Source organism: Carlito syrichta, unplaced genomic scaffold (assembly GCF_000164805.1).
Source record: "Carlito syrichta isolate Samal-C Ts95f unplaced genomic scaffold, Tarsius_syrichta-2.0.1 Scaffold305696, whole genome shotgun sequence".
In the NCBI taxonomy this organism is placed as follows: domain Eukaryota; kingdom Metazoa; phylum Chordata; class Mammalia; order Primates; family Tarsiidae; genus Carlito; species Carlito syrichta.
Genome location: NW_007249792.1, coordinates 442,577 through 465,555, shown reverse-complemented (window position 1 = coordinate 465,555; position 22,979 = coordinate 442,577). Strand labels below are relative to the sequence as shown.

The following is a 22,979-nucleotide window of genomic DNA, read 5'->3' as shown; positions in this document are numbered from 1 at the left end:
CCAGGCTCGCGGGCGCGCTCGGGGTGGGGCCTCGCGGCCGGCGGGGATGCAGCGGCGGGGCCGGGCGGGCGAGGCGAGCCGCGCGCCGCGTCGCTGTAACCGGACACCAGAGCGCACGGCCCCTGCGCCGGGCCGCTCTCCATTCACTCCGAGGTGCCTGAGTGAGCGACGCGGAGAAGGGCGCCGGGTGCCGCGGCCGGCAGCGGGGGGATTCCTTTACAAAGAAACTCGGAGGTCTCGGAGACTCTCCCCGGTGGGACGCGCTAGAAATTAAGGTCTTCTGGGAAGAGGACCAGAGACGCGCGCGGATCCAACCGGGAGGCAGACCTGTGACTCGCCCGTGCTGACTTCTTCCAGCCTCGGTAAGCGGAATTCCTCATTTTCAGCATGACACGTTGAGCCCCATCCAACTTTTGGCCTGTGTATTGACTTTTCATACCTCGGTGTGCTCACGCCTGGACGTTTTCTTAGGAGCGCACGCGGTTTGTCAGGCAAGCGTTTCCCTCGCGGAGTGCCCGGCTTGAGTTGTTTCTTTAGGCTGTGACACCTGCGGAGAGTTTAAAGTTGGGTAGTACAGTGCCTTCTAAGTCAGAATTGCTCGTGCGGACGCAAACGAATTCTTTTCTTACATTGTATTAGTTTGCAATCCGTAGAAGTGAAAACGCGAAGAGGGGCCTCTGTGTCTTAGTTAAAGGAAGAAGTTGTAAGATAGGACTTGGGGGCTGGGGGTGGTGGAGGGAGCGGATTTAAGACACCCACCTCTCGTCGCTAGGTAGGATGGAAATCACATTGCCTGGTAGACTCCTTCATTTCACCTGTTATCTCATCCCAGTATTATTCTTTGAAATTGATACCATGTATTCCTTTGAGAGAGGCATATATGATGTGATACTGGTAATAGAAATATTTTTTTTTAAGTGTAAATAGTATCAACCCGCTCAATAAGCATACAAAGCTTAGGCATATCAATAGCTTTTTTTTTTTTTTTTTTTTTTTTTTTGCTGTAACTATAAAGTCAACAAAACCAAGGGGCAAATTACTAAGGGAAGTCACCCATTAAATCAAGTTTCTTCTAAGTTAATTTAGGGATGACAGGGTGAAGAGGTTGTGGAAGCAGGAAGAAACTGTTTCTTTTGAAAATTACCAACACAAACATCTCTAGGGTTTCCTCCATCTGTGTGGTAAAAGAAGCATACAAATTCATTTCTAATTCTCATAGTATAGGAACTTTGTTTAAAATTGCATTTTCAGATTAATTGTTCTTTTTCTTCTGTATTAATGAGGCAGTCATTTTCAGTTGTTACTGACACTTTCAAATAAGTGAATAAAATTAGTGATGAAATTAGTGATATTGACCACATCATATGTTGAAGATCAGCACTGTTGTAACCTGTAAAAATAAATTTCTACATTAAAATGTCAGGTCATTTTATCGCATAATTACGGTAGACGCAAAATGATCCGATTTCTTTAATGGTCTTGAGTTTATTTTGCATATTGCAGCCACTAGAGCTCCTGTGGGTTTTTCCTAACACATTTCCTGATCTTCTTTGGGATTCAGGCATTAGTTAATAGCATGTATCAATTTTATAGCTACAGTTTCAAGCAGTAATACTTGTCTCTTTGATTTATCTTTTGGAATTTTGACAGCCCACTTTCTGGTAGATTTATTTAAAATATGCATTGGTGGATACTTGGCTTCCTGGATTGCTCACTACTAGTTCATTGGTTTGATTTTGGCACGAGTCCATGGTTACCTCATCCGCACCATTTAGCAGCTGCTTGGTCATCTGGATAAATTGGAAGATAACTGATTTCAGCGACTTTAGTGATCAAGGACTGAGCATACATAGATTTATGTATACAAACACCATTTCTAAGACATTTACTCTAAAAGAGCTAATGAGTATGGGAGTGGGTACATGTGAATGGTCATGTGGAATTTCTCTACTACTGTTATATTTATGGGGGGAAGAGTTTTCATCTGATAATAGTCTATTAACACAATTCTCAAGTCATTTTAATGTAATGGGACGTCTAGAGAGATGATCAGTTAAAATATTAGGTTTTCCTTTGGGAATCAATAAGTTTTTTGTCACTGCTTTATTCTGTTTTGATAGTAGCATGATTTTACTGAAAGATGAAAGTCTCTCTGGTTGCAAAGACTTCCAGACACAAATTAATCCAATTCAAATTTTTCACATCTGAGAAGCAAAGTCATAGCACCTCCTACTGTTTGCATTTCTGTAAAAGTTCAGATGTGTCTTTTGTGAATAGGGTGTTTTGTCTAGATTGCTGTGTTTTGCACTCTTAAAATGTGAAATGAGATATAACAAACTTATTATCTCTCTTTTAAAGGTATTTTCCCTTGGATATTAACTTGCAAATCTGAAGAAATGGCATTCCGGGCAGTTTGTGTGTTGGTTGGAGCATTTATTTGTTCAATCTGTGTAAAAGGATCTTCCCAGCCCCAAGCAAGAGTTTATTTAACATTTGATGGTAAGAGAGTTGATAAACACTCTGGGAAACACATTATTTGAAGTATTTTTTCTTCCTTATACAGATTCAAAAATTAATAAGCTAAAGAGAGTAAAATGTTACTGAATATTTATTTTTGAAAACATTACTAGACTTTCAGAGGTAATTTTGAATTATTGGTTAATAGACAAAAACACCTGTTGCATTTGAGGTAATATTCATGAAAGTGGTTGAAGTATATGCTGTCTTTTCAGAAAAGAATTCTTCTATGTTTGCATGTGTGTGCATAGGGAAAGAGATAGTCAAGAGCTCAAAGGCCTCACATCAGTGATCTTACTATTCACCTGTTATGTTGAGAAATATCCCCTTTGTTCACATCTTTAACGGCAGAAAGAGCTATAAGGTTTAACTACTTAAAAACTCCCAGTTAATGTTTGGCATTAACCTCAAAACTGGTTACTTCGTGTTGTTCTAATGGTGCTTATTCTATTTACACAAAGATTTTCTGAGTTTGTCATAGTTTTCTAATGAATTGAAAAGGGTAATTGGAAATATGTTTTTGGTTGTTGTATACAAATATTTTCCTTAGAAGCTTAGAGAAATGGGTGTGATTTCATATTTACACATATGCAAAAGGTGCAGGGTCTTCTGAGGGAATGGTGTGCATGAGCTTTAATGTATATAGTTCAAATGGCTTATAGATGGATTATTTTAGTTAGTTAAATAACTCATACTAATTGAACAGATGGAGTAAGAAATGGATGAGGAACACCAGTCTGTCAATCAAGGTCATAGATAGTTTTTTACTATATTACAGAGTTTATGCAACTCTGTCTGCCTAAACCTCAGTGTCATTGCAAATATTGTCATTTCCATTTGCAATATATTCTCAGTCTTTCCTCTGCAAGGCGTCTCTGAAACTCCCTGTTACCTCAAATCTCAAATAGTGGAATGACTGACACTTATAAGTCAAGTGGCTATCTTTTTTTATCTCTTTCTTTTTAAGTCACTAAGTGCTTTTTCCAAGGTCATAATAAGCACTGAAGGAACCATATTTGGAACTTAGAGTGTGTGAGCTTCTAATAGTTTCCTTAGCCTTCAAGCCAGACATTCCTCTTAAAACCCATAGCTATGCTGTTAAGTTGTGAAGAATGGGAAAAACAGATCCTTTGAAGTATCCTTTTTACTTCCCTTAATTACTGAAACATCTTGTAGTCTGCTCACAATTTTTCTCCCAAGTTGAGAACTATGAGATATCTTCTTTTTTGAGTTGAAGTCTCACTCTGTTGCCCAGGTTGGAATGCAGTGGCACACTTGTGGCTCACCACAGCCTCAACTGATCCTGGCCTCAAGTGATCCTCCCACCTTAGCCTCCTGAGTAGCTGAGACTACAGGTGTGTACCTCCATGCCTGACTTCTTTTTTTAATTTTTGTAGAGATGAAATTTCGCTGTTTCCCAGGCTGGTCTTGAACTCCTGGACTCAAACAATCCTCCCACCTCAGCCTCCCAAAGTGCTGGGATTATAGGTGTGACCCACCATGCCTGTCCAAGAGCTATGAAGTAGCAAATGAAAAATGAAAAAGTATTCAGAAGAAGTACAGTTTCCCTTCTTTTTTATATACTTCTCTAGCATATAGAGAGATGGCATGGCTTAATGAATTGATATCTAAACCCATTCTTCCTTCTATTACATCAAAACAAATTCAAACTTTTTATGTAAATATAAACAAAAAGTATGTGAACAGAGATAATTAATTAAGTCTGTATTTGAAAAGACATTGTCAATTTATGTTTCACAGAAGGAAATTACATAATACAATCTCTCAGAACCAAACTTCAATACTATGTAGGGCAGTGACTGCTGTACTCTACAGTGACTAGAAGTTATCATGAGATTTTAAAATACCACATGCCTGATATTATAATTGCTTTCAAAATAGATTCTGGCACACTAAGACTTGCCTTAATTTATAACTGATGTAGAATATGACATGGCAAAAGAAACTTTGGGCTGAAAGTTCTATACCTGATATTTTGTCCTTCTCAAGATCATTACTAGTACTCTCGGGAGAGATACCACTTATTTTGAATGCTCTTTTAGAGAGATATATCCATAGAGAAAAAAAATCTAGCAAAATCCCACAATTTCTAAATTGCTTGTTTAAAAAACCCCTAAAATGAACTATATATTAGAAAAGATATCATAGAAAAAGTTTCTTGGACAAAAACAGTTGTAAAAATGTACAGATTTTAACCATTAATTCAACATAATTTTCTTAAGGAATTTCACAGTGTATCTGCTTAAGATGTCTGTTCCAAATTTCATGTAATTTAAAGTTTCTCATTATTCAAATGATGGCTTATCTGAGCATCACATGGAGTAGGTTATTAAGTTTCCTCTAAAATAGTTTACTATTGACACCAAAGTATAGAGCTTTGTACAGGGTTAATATTTATAAATATGTATATTTATTTAAATACGTATGGATATATGCTTTCATTTAGTTCATATTTCAAAATTTATATCAGTGTTTCTCAATTAAAATCAAGGATTGGAAGAATATTTATTTATTTATTTTTGATTCTGAGTCTCACTCTGTCGCCCAGGCTGAAGTGCAGTGGCATGCTCCCGACCACCACAGCCTCAACCTGCTGAGCTTAGGCAATCCTTCCACCTCATCCTTCCAAGTAGCTGGAACTACAGGTGCGTGCCTCCACGCCCAGCTAATTTTTTGATTTATTGGAGACAAGGTTTCACCAAGTTGCCCAGACTGGTCTCAAATCCCTGGGCTCAGGCAATCCTCTTGACTTGCCCTGCCGAATTGCTGGGATTACAGGCTTGAGCTACCACAACTGGCCTTCTTTCTTTATTTTATTTCTTTATTTTATCTTTATTTTCTCTTGTAATCACTTTGCCTACTGGCTCTTTCGTATTAGAATCATCTCCCTCAGTATAGCTTGTTCCTTTGTCTCTTTCTGGGTGGAACTTTAGAAGAAACCACTCAGTCTCCTGTCACTTTAGTTCCAAGTAAGCATTACAGTCAATTTAAAGCTGTATGAAACAAGAGGTCTCTTCTCCTATCCACATTCCATCCTTCTTTTGGTGAAATGATGGAGTGATAACATTTGGAAAACAGTGATTTACAGATTTGTCTTTCCTATTGATCTACTGCAAGGTCAACCAGATGGTCATCAGTCCTAGGGGAGAATGTACTTCAGATGTTATTAATTAGTTACATTCGTGCTGCCTAAATTTTCCATGTTAAGATAACTGTGACTTCCAGTAGGTATTATATTTTATAATTCTTATAACTCTCATTTTGTGCCATATAACTTCACAAATAAATATAAAGTTCATGCAAATTCTTTTTGTTCAAGTTATTCCTTAGCAAATATTGGCCAATCTTCCAGCCTAAGGTTGAATTTTACATTTATATTTGCATATGCATAACAGTGGTTCAAAAGCACAAAAGCAACTGAGTATGAGTTTTGAATTGGGAAATAAGTATATTGTGAGTAGGCACTAGACATGCATAGGATTATCAGCTCTTCTATTTATTTACTTTGTGATTCTTTTTTCCTTTTCTTTGCTGAATTTTCAGTAACAAAACCGCCAAAGTCTCCACATCATTTATAGTATTTAAGCAAAAGACAGTGGAATTTTACAAAACATCTTTTATCTTTTAAATCTGCTGCATTTGACGATAAACTTAGTTAATTAAAAAACAAATAAAAGAACTCCTGTGAACTGGTGAGCTAAACCCCAAAGCTGATGAATTGTTATTGAACAACAAAGTTAAAACAATAAATTGTCTCGTTATGAACTCTGGTAGCATTAACATTACAAGGCACATTTGTTGAAATCATTTGTCTTGTGGTTGCCCAAGAGATAAACATATAGCCCAATTGTTCTTGATTTCTGCATTAATCTTGGAAAATGCTCACTCTGGTTGTATTGAATCTTCTAAAATATCTAGTTCTCAGGTTTCTGTTGCTGTAGTTCTTTAGGTGTCCTTATGGTGGTTTCAGTTAAATACCATTGAAATATCTTGAAGGACATATGCATGTTTTAACTCAAACTCAACAAAGGGTGCTGTGTGAATAAGAAGATCTCCCCCTTGTGAGAGTTTTATTGAACTCAGTAAGGGATTAATGTCTTCAAGTGTGAGCTGGATGTTATTAAAACATCAAGTCTAGAGGAATACTAAATATGTGATATAAAGCATCAAGTTAAAAACTGGTATAAAATACAATTGCAGTAGACGATGAAAAGAATTGCCAAGAAATGTAGCCCTATATGTCAATTTTCCCCTTTGACATGCATTGATAAAGCACTCTCTAGACTAAAATAAAACAAAATCTCTTCAGTAGGCTTGAGTTGGAGGAGAGACATTTTATTTCAAGTATTGTGAAGAATGTCTCTTGAAAACTATTAGGACAGAAATGTTTTACATTGATTTGCTGTGTGGATCTCAGTTTTTAGAAAAATGTGGCAGCCTATATTTTCCTGTTATTACAAAAAAGTAATTATTTGCATAGGTGAGTTTTCTCAGAGCCTAATAAGCTTGATTCTGTTGCCAAAAAAACTGGTGTTATGGTATTTCAAAGGTACAAGTTTCCTGCAATTGAGAACAAAGGAATGCTTTTGTGTTCAGAAATTAGAAGGGTGAGCTTAAGTATTATGTTTATTTAGTCATCCTACTGAAGCAGTTCCATGAAAAAAATGTTATATTTCATAAATTTACCACATATATATCTAAACATATGTTTAATTAAATTGAACTGTTTATGGTTCAGTGGTGCATGTGATGCTAGATAGTACAAGTGATGCTGGATAGCTTATTTTAAATTTGCTCACATGTTGATCATATATATTGATATACTGCTCACATATATTAATAAAACTATGTTAATAGCATTGATTTGCAATTTTGATTTAGAAAAATATATCTAGGACCAGAGTTATGCATTTTACCATTCTTTCCTTATGTGTGCTACTGTTTTGTCTTGTTTCTAAGATATTTTTAGTAATTTTTTATATTCATAATAATAATCACTAAGATTAATATTGCCTTTGTCACAGGCAGTATTCTAAGTACTTCATGTTATCTCATCTTATTCTTTAATGGTACTGTAAATTAAGTGATATTTTCATCCTCATAAAATGGAGGTGCAGAGAAATTAACTTATCGGCGGTCACAAGCATGGAAAGAGGCAAGATCAAAAGACAAGCAGTCAGACTCCAGACCCAGAGCCATTTCTGCAGATGTCACTAGAATTAGTTTTAAGATCCACAAAAATCACAATTAAAGAAAAAAAAGTTTTCTCAGAAGGCATCCTGTAAACTTATTTTATCATGTTAAAGAGATCATGGTAGAGTTCCATTTTCAGAACATCAAGCCTTCCTGAAAGCAAAATTCATTCTCCACACCATCCCATGTTGCCCCTTCAATTTATGATTCGTCAAGGTGAGGAGGGGAATTATCCTTCTAGAATATGTTTATTTTGTTGCTGTAGGTGAGATCTCCTTATGTGGCTTTGGGAGGAAGTCTGAACTCAGATGAAGAATTACTAGAGAAAAAATTAATTATTGTTAACTTTCCTCATTTCACCATGCATGCATGCATATTGGGTTGATTGCCATAAGGTCTATATATTCTACACTTTCTCCTAAAGAAAACAAAAAGTGATTCAAGATTTTTAAAAATGTATTTCATTGCAGCATTAAAAATATACACCACTGAGACACTCAATTTTTCCATTTCATAAGCATCTTTTCTATAACAAGGTATATACCATTTTGGTTGTAGTTCCATTACTGTTTTAAAAAAAGAAAAGAAAAAATAGCATTGAGAAATAGAGCTGTAAGCTTTGGGCAAATTCCAGCATACCTTTGCCTTCTGCATTTCCATTTATGTATTACCGAGGACCTCTGTTGTCAAAGAAAACACATTTAAAAGCAAGGGACATATTCTAGCTCAGAATATGAGTTAGCAAGGAGGACATATAAAAGGCAGAGCTAAATGCTGAGCCATGTGCTATTTTCGGGTAGCACAAGCCATGAAGCAATGTGCTGAGCTGAGAAGATGGAAGTACGTTCTATATTTCCAAGAAGCATGCTTTTCAGAAACAATTATTTCAGCATTCCCTCTTTATCCAGTTGGACTAAGCTGCCTTCGAGCACGCAATAGTAATACGTCATTTCTGCAGAGTGCTTTTTACTTTTCAAAGAATTTCCGTATTATCTCATCTGTTACAGAATGCCTATGAAGTCAGTGAGCAGGGAGGCCAGGAGAGCCTAAATATCTTGGTTAATGTTCTACAGTCATGGCAGTGACACGACTAGAAGACAAAATGGTATAAGAAAAGGAAAATTAATTATGAGCAGTATTTGTAACAGAATCAGAGACACTCTGCAAATACATATTACAAAATCTGCAGAAATGCCTGGCCATTAATATGAATATTAACAAACTTGCTTCGTGCTATTTCTTCCCCAAAGTATGCACAACATTGTAGCTTTAGCATACCTTTCATTTATAATTAATGACTAATTTTAGCAATAATTTGAGGAGAACCATATATCAGAATTTATGCTTAATGTCAAACCTCTAAATTCCCTTTGCAAAAATTGAGGCAATATATAAATATGAACATTTTATAGTTTCATTTATCCTAATTCATATAAATTAATATACTTATCTTGCCTTTTTTTTTAAGACTAAAAAATATAGTTTATTTACAAGTCAGTTAGAGGGAGAAAGAGAAGGGAGAGAGAACATTCACCTCCCCAAGGTGGAGGAGGGACCCAAAGCCAGAAAGCAAGGCAACAGCCATAGCTCAAAGAGCACATGGCCACACCAGAGTCTAGCAAGGCAATGGCCTTGTCTTGCCTTTTATAAGTTACTGCTCTTGTACTAAAGAGTTCATTGATGTGCTCTGTACATCAGGATTCCATATTCTCTTTAGTCAGTTCCTAGAATATTCTATTCTGCTCAGTTATGTATTGCCTTAGAAGGAAAAAGAAAGAAACCATTAAAATCAGCTACATTTGTGTTTAAAGTGATGGCAGTGACAGTGCTAAATATTCTTGTCTTATTTGACTTAAATACCTACTAGCATTTAAGACTCTTGATAATAAAAGTATGGACTGGGCTCAGTAACTCAGCCTGTAATCCCAGTACTTTGGGAGGCCAAGGTGAGAGGATTGCTTGAGCCCATGGATTCAAGACCAGCCTGGGCAACTTGGTGAGACTTCGTCTCTACAATATACAATAAATAAAAAATTAGCTGGGCATGGTATTGTGCATCTGTAATTCTGGCTACTTGGAAGGCTGAGGCAGAAGGATTGCCAGAGTCCAGCAGGTCGATGCTGTGATAGCTGTGAGTGTGCCACTGCCCTTTGGCCTGGGCAACAGAGTGAAAGTCCAACTCAAAAAAAAAAAAAAAAATCAATTAATTAATTAAATAAATAAAAATAAAAGTATGAAATATTCTGTTTAATTAATTTCTAAATAATTGCCATACTAAAACTATTTTCTTACAAAAATGACCAGGTACTAGACTTTGAATACAAGATTAGTCTTACATTCAATCTTCTAGCTAATGTAATAGCTAATGTCAAGTCTCTAGTCTATATGGAATTGATAGGCCAAGGGAATTAAAGCAATGTAATTTTACAGACAATGATTTCCGTTCCTCTAAGGAGAGGGTCAGACTGCTGATCTAGCAAAAAGGAAACGTTGAATCTATGTTGAATTAACAGCACTAAAGAAGCAGCTGCTAAATACTTTCATGACACTGCATTTCCTTAGTATGGATTTTTACTTTTTAATGATATAATGAATTATGAAGAGGAGATATATATTTAGTAAAAATAAATGCTATGCACACATACACATAGTCTATGAATAAAAATCCATTATATTTTAATAGCATTTTAGTCTTTCTTAAGTGTGTATTCTCTTATAAATGCAGATAACAAAAACTTTAAGTCAGAAAACATACTGTTGTATTCCTGGTATCATTTTCAATGCATTATGTATGTTTTCTTAGCTTACATTTAAGAATAGCCACAGATTTGTAATTACACAATAATTGGATTATTAATTTGGCAAACACTTCAGTACTTGAAAACATTATCGTCATAGTTTTGTAGCAACAGCTTAGTGCGAGTGGACTGAGGACCAGTACAAAAACCCTGATGATGTGTATTTAAGCCCTGTCTCCCTCTCATTTTGCAGATGGCTAGTGATATGGAGCACAAAATGACTTGTTGAATAAAACCTTCAAAAAGGAGGTAATTCATCTTTAGCACAGATAACAGGAACATAAAGGGCATGGAGTGCATAATGTATAAAGACACCAATAAGAGAAATACCTAAATATATTCTCTATGCCTGCTTCTTTTTCAGCTAGTTAAATCATGCAACCCAAGTTGCTAGTGTTACTCTAGTTAGCGTCAATTGCCAACGAGTGAGCAGAGTCCCAATTATAGCATATGAAATATAATCTTTAATTATGTGCTTGTTTTCCAAAATTATCATTTCACAGAAATTAAATTAGAAAAGACCTTTTCTCAATTGCAAATACACATAACTTTGTACAAACTGTGTGAAGTACACCAACCTGACAGTTCATTCATTATGGAAATGTGATAATGAATACAACGGATCTGAAGATTTTAAGGTAGCAGTAGCAAAATTAGCCACTGAGGGTAAGCGGAGTTGAGCACCCTAGTATTCTTGACCTTGCTTAGAATTGGATGAGGTAAAAATAGTATATGTGGCCACAGTTTATTATAAATGCTAGAGACTATTATATGTAAAAACACAATTCCAATTTGATTCTTTACATAGGAGCCTCTTGTTTAGTGGAATGAGTAAATAGTAGCAAAGTGGTTATACAATTGGCTTGTATGAATATTATATGACATTGAATTTCGCCACATAAAGTCTATATGTATACAAACCATTCAGTAACCCTAATTGAAAAACTTGTAATAAAGAGACTTAAGATGATGACTAGGCATGTAGAAGTTGTGATACACTGTGGTGAATATTTGAGAACTCTTTTGATAACTTTTATAACCTCTTAGACAAACAGTAGTTGTCATAACTCAAGTAAAAGCAAAACCTCGTGACTTAAAGTATCCCTTGATTTGAAAGGAATTATTAAATAAATTAATTTGTGCCAGCTACCAATGAGAGCCCTCAGCATTCTCTAAACAATCTAGTTCTATATTCACACCTAAATGTCATTATATGGTAATGATGCAGTCAGTGGAAAAAGATTGGGATCTCATTGCCCTTATATAGGAATCTGGCATTAAATAGAACCATCCTTCATAGAAGCAATCTTTTTGGCATCAAAAGCTTCCAACTTTGTTGGTCCATTCAGCCAGATTTGCGCTCCATAAATTCAGGCTTATGGGCTTTTCCCCCCCTTTTTTTCCCTGAACAGTAATACTCAGAACATTCCAGGAGATCAGAACATTAAGCAGGAACAAAACAATGAGGGTATTATCATCACCAAAAGAGCATTTTGAATTTTATTAGAAGAAACCAATTAAGATGTTATTTTCAAGCAGAGGGCTTGGCATGTCTTCAGAAAGTTACTTTCCGGAGTCGGGCAGGGGTTTAGCTGGCACAGAGAGCGGATCTTTAGCTTAGAGTTTTGACAGCTTTAATGCACATGCAACTGGGATTGTTGTTTTTTTTCTTTAAGCTGATTCTTTTAAAAGCCATGCTTCCTGCCACTGTTCAACGTAATTGCATCAATTCCATTTTCCATTAGTAGTCAAAACCTGCTGATATGATTGGACTTTTAAAACCTTTGTGTAAAAATCTAATTATGCAAATGTTCTTCAGAGGGACCTGATAATACATATGATCTATGCAGCTATATTTTTTTATTGAGATATCTAAAGTAGGATAAGCAAAGAGTTCTTTATGCTGTTATTATGTGCTTTGGTTATTCATTGACAACAGTGGTGTAAGCAACTTTCTATTATAGAAGAAAAAGAATATTATGCAAGCTTTATTTTGTTTTAAAAAGCAGCACATATCACTTTGCAAAAGGATAGCAAAAGTAATCTGATTTTAGGTGAAAGAAAATGATTGCCTCCTTTCTCATTATATCCGTAATATCCATGTCTCTAATGTGTTTGTTTTTGACAGCCTGTTTTGATAGAATATGTTAAAATGATTTACACTGTTTTACTTCTGCTCACATTTACCTTCTACTTTTCTGATATGTATTTGACACTTTGGTATACATGTAATTACTTATAGATATTTCAGATATTACATTCAAAATTTAAAACATAAAATTTACCATGATTGCCTTGTATTTGTCTTTTTCCTCTGCCCCCTTCCTTTTCTTTTTTTTTTTTATTAACATGAGAAAAAGATTATCAAGATTAGCCTGGAATTGTTCATGAAATGCTAAAAGTCTCGGCCCAGGTGCTGATGGAATGTATAGTGGGAATGTTGTTAATGGTGGCCTTAAGGTGTGTCAATTATTTGTGCTTTGAAAATGAAATTCTGTGCCATGAGTACATACATAAAATTACTTCTGCAATATCTATCTTTGATTTCCAAATTTTACAGTAAATATTTGATATTAAGGCAGATTTTTTAAACCTTTTCTAATATTGCTTCTGGGTAAAAAGATATTAGATTTTTAATAGTTAAAGTTAAATTTGCTGAGGTCCATTAATAGCATAGACAGTTTTCAAGATCTGTATCTGTAGGAAGTTCAAACAGTACAAATTTTGTTCACCTTACAGTGTAAACTGGAAAATCTGGTTAGAATTGATTGTTGGCAAATTGTGGATCGATATGAGAAAAAGCTTTTAGGCCCTTTTATAAAGAATGTTATGTCCATCTGTCTCTTATTCTTTACTCTCTACTTATCCACTCTTCTTACAGAGAGGTTCTATTGTTAAATTTTAAAAAGACCCAAAGAATTGCATTAAATCTACGAATATTTTAGAGAGCCTACCTTGTGCAATACTGTGTGCTAGATGTCTAGACACAAAGAGAAGTAAGGCCTGAATCCTGTCCTGTGGGCCACCTGTTCTAGTAAGCAGGATAAACCAATGATGTGATGTGAATTACTTACTCCAGGCAAACCCTGATTTGTGTCATATGAAAGGCACAGACACCTCACAGAAAAGGACTTTTTTGGTATAAAAATTATCTTAAACTAGTTTAGAATATGAGCTTTAAACCTGTTGTAGGCATTAATCATTTTGCTAGCAGGAATTACAGTTTTATTATGGTTATAAACTGAATGGAGAGAGAGAATTAAGTTAGAATGCCAAGGACCAACTTATTGCATTTAACCAAGTCCCCGGGGCAAAGCACTTTTGCTGAGTTTTTTGTTTATGTTTTTAAATTTTTTTTTTTTTTTTACTTCCAAATACCCAACAGTGTCTGTAACTACTCAGAGTCATGACTGCCTGACTGATCAGTTGACAAACAGGTTGATGTTTTATTGCTAGATAAACTCCAAATACCCAGAGCATTTAAAATCCTAAACTGTCTGTCTGCAGTGGTAGTAGGGGTGGGGGCCTCTCCTCTCCCTCCCCCTCCCCTCTCTCTCCCTCTCTTCTTTCTCTCTCTCCCTCTCCTCTCCCACTCTTATATATATATATTTTGGTGTGATATTGTGATGTTATGATTACTTTTTTGATTTTAAATGAATCAACAATGTTAGCCCTGAATATATGGGTAGTGGAAAAATTGGTTTGGACCGTGAACATTAATAGTTGTTTATGTGTTATGTATAATTGTTTATAACCAATTTACTATTTGTACTTTTTAGGAAAATAATTTTTCTGTAGTTATGTGAGAGAATAACTGTTTTAATATGTACAGAGTTTGATGCTTTTGTTAGCATGTAAAATATAGCTACATAGTTACAATTTAAAAATTGTAGGAAAAAACTGTGTAAAGAGTTATGAGATAGAAATAAATTAAGCAGTCTTATGAACAGGTGAATAACAAACAACAAAAATTTAGTACTTAAAGCCTTTGAATTGTCAGTGTTAACTATAAAGTATATCATCTATACTTGTTCTAATTAAAACAACATGAATTAAAACTTTACGTGGCTTTTTTAAAAAGACCTTATAAAGGTCTTTGTTTCGATGCACTAATATAATATATTTTACTGTATTATAAAAAATTAAGAAAACCTTTTTGTGGAAGGTATAATTCTAACACCTTATAAGGTACAATATACTATCAGAAAAACATATTTTGCTCACTAGATGCAGTTTAGTTGGGAGAAGAAAATCAGACAACTATTTTATAAATGAAACAGCAGATGATATTCTAGAACACTGAATATTTTTAGGATCATAATAACAGAGAATGAAGATACCATTGTTTCCAAACTTCTACCTATAGCTTTATTAACTGATCTTAAATGGAAAGAGATATACCTTGCCATTTAAAGAAATGATTACATTTAGAGGGCTCATTTTATTCAGCATTTGATGGAAGTCTTGCAAAGTACACAAAGTGAAGTAACTGACAAGAAATGCTGAAACTATATCCAGAGTAAAATATCAATATCTGTCTTTGGAGGCTATCAGACTACAAGTTCCTGTGCATCAAAATGTAAATTGTGTAACTGTTTCCCTGGATGGGACAAAGAAAAATTGGTTTTGTCAAATAGAAATTACTTGCACCCTATACTAAAGTAGCTGTATTAGTAAATTGTAGGATTATGTAGTCAAGGATAGTTTTCATTTTTCACAGAATATTTCACTTATCTATTTGTTTTGGAGTGTTGTTGATAAAACACAAATTATCGTGGATTTTACCTTGACAACTGGAAAAGTTGCTTGACCTTGTTATAATTTTCATGTTTCTAATTTACTTCTGGAGTTCATCCACCAAAATTAGGTGCAGTAACTCCTTGTACCACCCTCTACAGCACAGTAAAAACTATGACTCATTTCCCCCACCCAATTATGCCAGAACTGTTTAGTGCAATGTACAAAATGAGGTGTTACAGTGTAATATTTCCCAATTTATTTTTAAGCCACTCAGGCAATATATCCAGCATCTTCTATTTAGGGCACAAATCGCTAGAACACAAATTGCACATTTTCCATACTTCATTCTTTTCTCTTTGTTATTTTTCCAGTAAAGAGAAAAAAAGGTGTTGGAGTATTTATAATGTTGTACAATAAACTAATCATAAAAGGATTATATTTTATATATTCACTTGTTATATAGAGTGAGTTTGTTCATTGTGCTTGATAGTAGTGAATGGGCCCTTCCAATCATTATCTTTGCCTTGTTTAAACCAAAAATGGAGTGACTCTGTTTTACAAAACCTCTGTTAACTAAAGCAAATGTAAAGAGCCTAGGTCAGACTAGGAACAGATTGCCTGAGTTTGAAATCTTGCTTCACTACTTGTGAGCCATGCAACTCTTAACTATTGCCTAATTTCCATAAACTTTATTTACTTAACATTAGTTGCTACCTGATAATATCATCATGAATATTAGTTAGATAATGTATGGAAAACATTTAGTAAAATGTGACACAGTAAAAAATGTACTAAATGTTAGGCATTATGACTTTGTATAAAGTGAGAAAATTAAACGATGACTAGGATGTACTCCCTTAAGAACTATATTGCCTAGATATACTAAAAGATATTGATCAAGAAGTGGAAAATTTGTTGGTCACTGGCTTAGAAAAGGGTGTTCTTGGCTTACATAATATTTAAAAATGAATACGCTGCTAACATTTAAGTATCAGAAAATTCAGTTGACAATCTCTATTTCTTATTTTTCTTGAAAAGTCAGAGGATCTAGCAAGACTGAGAAGTAAAGCTGTTTCTTTCTTGCCTAGTTTTATTTATTTGTGTTACTTGCCTGACCCCACCAGCATAGTTTTCTACTCAGAGTCTAGAGGGAGCGCAATGACAGATAAACAATTAACTTATATGCAAAAATTCTTTAATGCTGTTTCCATGGTGGTATTGGGGAAGAGAAGGAAAAAAATATATATAACTATTTCTTTCAAGGAAAATATAGTTACAAAGAAAAAGCAAGTTAAAATCATAAAACAAGGTATATATCATGTATTTCTAAAAATATACATGTGCTTATGATGTCAAAATTAAACAAAATAATAGTTACTTTTGCCAGTGTTTATAAAATTATTTGTGATGAAAAATAAGTTGAAAAAATAAAATACATATTTAGTGAAGAGTCTCAACAATAGCATTTCTTTTTAATATATTTCTACTTATAGGTACATGTGTTGAGGTTTGCACAAAGCCAGAAATCACTTATCAATGCATTTAGATTATGTTGACAGACTTTGGGGTAGAATTCATCAAGCCATTATTCTTATCAGCACTTCTAGTTTTTTGTTTTTTTTTTCCATCTCAGAAAAATTGTGGGCAGGCTATGGCTACTGATGCAATAATGTGGGCTTATAATTTTGCATCTAGAAAGTTAATAATATGTTTTATTGAGTCATTTCTGTGCAAATCTATTCTAGCTTTACACAGATATATTTAAGGAAAGAGAAACCCTATGTACATTTCATTGTGCTCAATACAATGTGATTATGGAAGCCCAATTCCCATGTCCCATGAGCAGCAGGACTGGTGTGATTTGATTCTTCCTGTATTTTGTTAAACATTAACAGATGAAACACTGTTTGGTACATGTATATTCTGAGATATGCAATAATTCTTCATCTATATAATAATTGTTGTGACACACTTTCATTTTGTTTCCATTATTCTCATATGTGGAATTCACTGATACTCATCTTTGATAAGAATTATTCCAAATTTAGCACTTTGGTTTATTTATATTTTTCAATTATTTAAATAGGATATTATTAAGAAAAAATATGAAAATCATCAACATAAATAGTATCTCAGTTCTCCCTTTTATGACAATTGGCACAACTTTTGGCAAGTCATGTTAAACTGTAACTACAAAGAAAAAAACTATATTTTTCAAGTTTATAAATAGTTTAGATGATTTTATTATATGCTCATTCCAACATATTTAGGATTCATTGTTCTATGCTATCTGACTATACTATAAATTAATAAAGTTACTGTGCTAATAAATAATTTAAAGTTTATGACTAAACAAAGCAGAACAGTAGCTTTAATCTTTTAAACTATAAAGGAACCCTTCTTCATAACTTGAATTTCTATTTCATTCTTTGTTTACACCAGTATCAAATCTAGCAATCAGTTAAATTTTCAAACTGAGTTTTTAGCATTTTTTCCTCAGCTAGTTATCTTCCTTCTCAATTTTCCTGATTCTCTTTTCTTCTATTCCCTCTTCTTTGTATCCGAGCACTCTTTTTTTTTCTTTTTTCTTTTTTGAGTTGGAGTCTCTGTCGCCCAGACTGGAGTGCAGTGGCCGCTCCCGGCCACCGCAGCCTCGACCTGCTGGGCTCCGGCGATCCTTCCGCCTCAGCCTTCCGGTAGCCGGAATTACAGGCATGGGCTACCGCGCCCGGCTGATTTTTTTTTTTTTTTTTTTATTGTAGAGATGAGGTCTCGCTGCCCAGGAGGGTCTCGAACCTGCGGGCTCAGGCAATCCACTCACCTCAGCCTCCCAAAGGCGCGGGATTACGGGCTGAACCACCGAGCCTGGCTTTTGAGCGCTCTTTCTTATGTTCCCTCCCATGCACATCTCCTCTCATTTTTATTTTTTCTTCACTCATGTTCATGAAGGGAGGTCAGAATTGGCCCAGGCCTATAGGCGTGTTTGAAGTTCTGTTGATCAAAGTTACTTAAGCAGTTCTTTACTATTACATCTCTCCTATAGTTTCCAACCTCAACAAGAGACATCCCTTCCCTCTGGAATCCGCTTACAATACAAGGGATAAAGGAAAAGAATGTTGATGTTTTGATGGCTTTTTTCTTCTTTGATGGAAATCCCCAAATTTAATATTTCCATACACTGCCTCATAATCCAGAAAACTAAAATGAATAATTTTGTCAAGTTCTAGTGCATTTTAGATCATTTTTCTTCTCATAATTTTTAAAAGGGAGATTAGAGGGAAACTAATTGAGTAGAATTACTTATGTTCCGAAAGTGCGGACCAGTGAGGTCAGGCCATTCAAGCTGCAAGCTGCTGGCCAGTACCACAGCCCCATATCCTAGGGGGCCTGTCCGCCTCCCACAACCTTGCCCCACAAGCCCTGCTACCCTGCCATACATGTTCCCATCAGGTTTCACTTCTTGGGAGGTTGGAACACAAGACTGTAGCATCAGGAGAGGGTGAAAAGTTGAGATATACAGACAGAAAGCAGATTCTCAAAGGAAACCTTGATTCAAGAAGCAGAATATGGAAAAGTTGCCACAGAAGGAAGCAAAGCTAAGATGTAGACTGGCTGGTTCACAGCATGGCAAGGACCAGAGTAGGGCCCCTCAGACAAATCTATGACAGCCACTTCTGAAGGAACAACTAGGCTGGATGGTGAATTACAAGATATCCTATTCAACCGTTAGCGCTACTGGTTTATTCCAGCTGAGGTTCCAGTTACCTATTAAGGCTGGTTTAGGAGGCTGCTGAAACAACTTTTCTGTTTTCTTTTCTACTATATCATGTATGTATATATGCATATGTATAATACATATATGTATATGTATTATAGTTTATTATATATTTAGTATATATTTAGTGTACATCCTTTTACCAAAAGAGACCTGTCATATACCTATTCTTGATATTAGACTTATGACTGAGACCTAGCTAAATAACAGCATACAGGAATAGTGAAATGAGGATGGATTCCTCTATTTGAAGTAGGGCAGACAACAGTAGTTATTACTATTTCTTTGATTTGAAATAAATGATTATATAAATATCACTATTATAAATTAATAAATTAACTCCATGTTTATTGTAGGACAATTTAAAAGATATTCTATTTTGGGGAAATTGAATATTAAGGCAATTTAAAAATTATATGAGTTATAATATACTGATTATGCTAAGAGTAGTGTGGGGTATCACTAAGAACAGTTGATATGAAAAATAAATCCTATATTCACATGACTGCTGTTTCTGTACTTTCTCTTTATTTCACAATATTTGAGAAAGTATTATGAAAAGCATTAATTAAAGAGCACCTACCAATTTTATTCATATGCCTAAAGATCAGTCAGATATTCAGGGTGGGTTGTGGAAGAAAACTTTTCAAATGGGAGCAATTAACTTAATTAATTGCTGTAGAATAACTTTTGCTTTAGAATTTCAAATGGGAGCAATTAACTTGATTAATTGCTATAGAATACCTTTTGTCCTAAATTGAATCATCACCTTGTTTTTTTCCAGATTATAGAGATATATTAGAGAATGGTGTAACTGTTTGGATGTTTAACAAGAGGTTTTTAAAGGCATTCTTTCTTTATAAAACCCATCATTGTTTTTACCTAGATAATTAATAGATTACATATATTATTGAGACCCTTTTAATGTTTAGACTTAATAATCTCTGCAATTTTCTAATCTTTCTTTGCTAATGTATAGTTTGCTGTGTATACAAGGACTTGAATTTGTTTTATATATCAGGGATTAGAATTTCTGCAGATTTTTAACACCTTTATGAAAGTACTTACTTTGTTTAGCCTGGAGTCAAGAAATAAATGTTACAAATTAAAAGATTGCTATGTCTGAACACTGGATGCAGTGAACATTGCCCTGCATTGTCAGTTTACATAGGGGAAACTAATGAGGCTATAAAGAAAAACTATCTGTTTTATTAGAATTTTTTTACCAGTGAAACAGCTGGAAAAACAGAGGTAGTCGGCTGGCTTCCATTTTCCATTGCTTTTTGCCCTTTAAATTCAGATTTCCTTTTATTCATGACCACACGCTTAGCACACACAGACTGTTTGATTTGTTACTTTAAGCCACGAGGAGATTAAGTACCATTTATAACGACTAGTTTAGGAACAGTTTTAGCTACAATAAATGACACTTTCAAAGAGAATATGGAATTATGGAGTATGTGTGTATGTGTGTTTTTGTGTGTGCACATGTATATGTGTATTGGAACAAAGCAACAGGAAAGGAATCAGGTGATGATAATTGGATGTCATTAATGATAGGGACATGTTTTATGTTGCAGTCTTATTTCTCACAGTCTAAGTGTGATGAATTGCTAAGTAGCATCCTGGCGGCCAGAAAGAACATGCACCACTATCCTATTTTTAGAATCAGAATTTTTTTGCTGAAAGATAAATTAGACATCATCTAATCTGGCCATTTTATATTGTAGTTGAGGGAAGCCCACTGAGATTAAAAATCTTGGCCACTAGACAGTATAACTAGAAGTTACATACACTTATTACTTGTCCATCCATGAGGTTCCCCTATCATCACTCTCATTTTTACCTAACCACTGAAGGGATCAGGATAATGCAGTGTGAAGGATAATGAAGGATAATAAGAGAGGTAAGTTTCAATCTGGCATTATTACCAAGACATAGTTATGAAAGGTAAATTGGGATCTGTGAATTGGGAGAGTATGGGGACCAAAGCAAACAAAAATTTGTTGATTTATTAAAATACACACTGTTTGCTGTTATTACTCAAAAACAGGAGAAAAAAAAAAGGCAAGCATTTATAGTCATCTGCTTCCACACCCCAAGTGCTAATTTATCAGAGAGGATCCAAATCCCTATACTTTGGAAACAGCCTCTTTAGAGTAATAGATGATTAAAAAACAATTATCTTTGTAGTAACATGCATCCATAAGCTCTACATTTAAAAAAATTCCCATAATCATTGTGGAAAAAAATCTGAAAAACTAAATCATGTAAAGTTTAATTGTAATAAGCATTCTCCCTCAATGACAATGTGAGATTATTTTGCAACACATAAAGAACAATTTATAGTCTATTTATTAGGGAGGCACAAAGAGCTTATCTGTAAATTGCACATCTACAAATTGAATTCAGTTTTCTTTTTATTCTTTATTAATAGAAGTCATTACATTTGAATACAAAAAAGGTATACTCTAATAAATACATTCTTTTATGCACCTGCCATAATTAAACTCCTAGTAATCAGGCATTAATCTGCAGTATTCTGTATTGTCTACAAGGAAAGAATTAACTTATTGTTGTATGATAAGCTGCATATTTATTTTAAAACAATGATAAAAATAGATTGTTTATACTTGGGAGATAGGACTAGTTTTCTCAGCATTCATGTGTGACAAGAGTTAAAACTTGAGTTATAGTGATAATATTTAAATCAAAGAAATGTTTTCAGTTACCTTTTATTCATGATATAGCACTAAAATTCTTGTAACACTTTAAGGTTTGTTTAAATTTTTTAAAAAATACTTGTCTGTTTAATAATGTCTGAGTTGCAGCTAAGTTAACTGTTTTAAAGGCTGGTCTTTCTTTTGTTTTCCAGGAATTATTTATATACCTTGAAAATATCCTTAATGTAGTCCCTGAATTATTTATGTAACCTCAAATTCTGCATTAATCTAGAGTGACATCTAACTCAAAATATACAGTTGTACATATCAACAAGACCCCGCACAGCCTTTCAAGATACTTCCCTTAAAAGAATTTTAAAATTCTAATTAAGTACCTACTGTGTTTAAATCATTGTCTTCTGTATTGAACAGAACATCAGTAAATTATTAATTCCTTGTTTTTCATGAATTCACCATCTCTTAGGGAGACAAAGAAAATAGCTATACAACAGATGACATTATTAGCAATTAATGTTGAAGGTTAAGAGATAAGGAAAAAAAAATAAATGAGGGATATAAAATCTGAGAAAGTACAGTTTAAGGATATATGGCCAGGAAAGAAGGTAGAGTGTATCTGATAGATGTGGACATTAATTTTCTATCTTGATCTATCTTGAATCTAAGACTATGTGATAGATTTGAACAATGTTAACTGTTGAGATTAGAACAAAATGGAATTAGAGAAGTTAAATGTTTAAATGATAAGGCTGATTTGCCCTGCTAAGGCAGTTGGTTGAAAATCAAGGTATAACATTAGGAGCAAAGGAGGGCTAAAACTGGAAACCAATATAAATAAGTTAATGAAAAGGGATGACCTTCGATTTAAAGATAAATAGAAACTCTGGTCATCGTATTTCCCCCATCTTCTTCTTTAATTATCTCCTAATGAAGGAGCTTAGGGCAGGGAGATTTTACGAGGTGGAAGCTCAACTTCAGGCTATTCAATGTAATGCAATCCCTAGCTTCTATATTTTTCTTTTCTTTATTTTTATTTTTTATTTTTGAGCCAGAGTCTCACTCTGTTGCCCAGGCTGGAGTGCAATGGCACCCTCACGGCCACCCAAGTGTCAACCTGCTGGGCTTAGGCGATCCTTCTGCCTCAGCCTTCCAAGTAGCCGAAACTGTAGGCATGTGCTACCATGCCTGGCTAATTTTTTTTTTTTTTTGGATTAACTGTAGAGATGAGATCTCACCTAGTTTCCCAAGTTGTTG

At 34.6% G+C, this 22,979-nt stretch overlaps 1 protein-coding gene across 2 annotated transcripts in view; it reads left to right on the top strand.

Moving 5' to 3' along the window:
- The first annotated feature begins 6 nt into the window (after positions 1 to 6).
- Positions 7 to 22,979, top strand: part of SEMA3C (semaphorin 3C) — a 181,838-nt gene continuing 158,865 nt past the window's right edge. The window contains exons 1-2 of one of the 2 annotated variants that reach the window (XM_008062412.2): positions 7 to 362; positions 2,359 to 2,499. In XM_008062412.2, the coding sequence (XP_008060603.1) occupies positions 2,397 to 2,499 (103 nt within the window). In that variant the 5' untranslated portion in view covers positions 7 to 362; positions 2,359 to 2,396. Of the gene's footprint in view, positions 363 to 1,809; positions 1,860 to 2,358; positions 2,500 to 22,979 lie in introns of those variants that run through there. The other variant, XM_008062413.2, reaches the window with a different exon arrangement.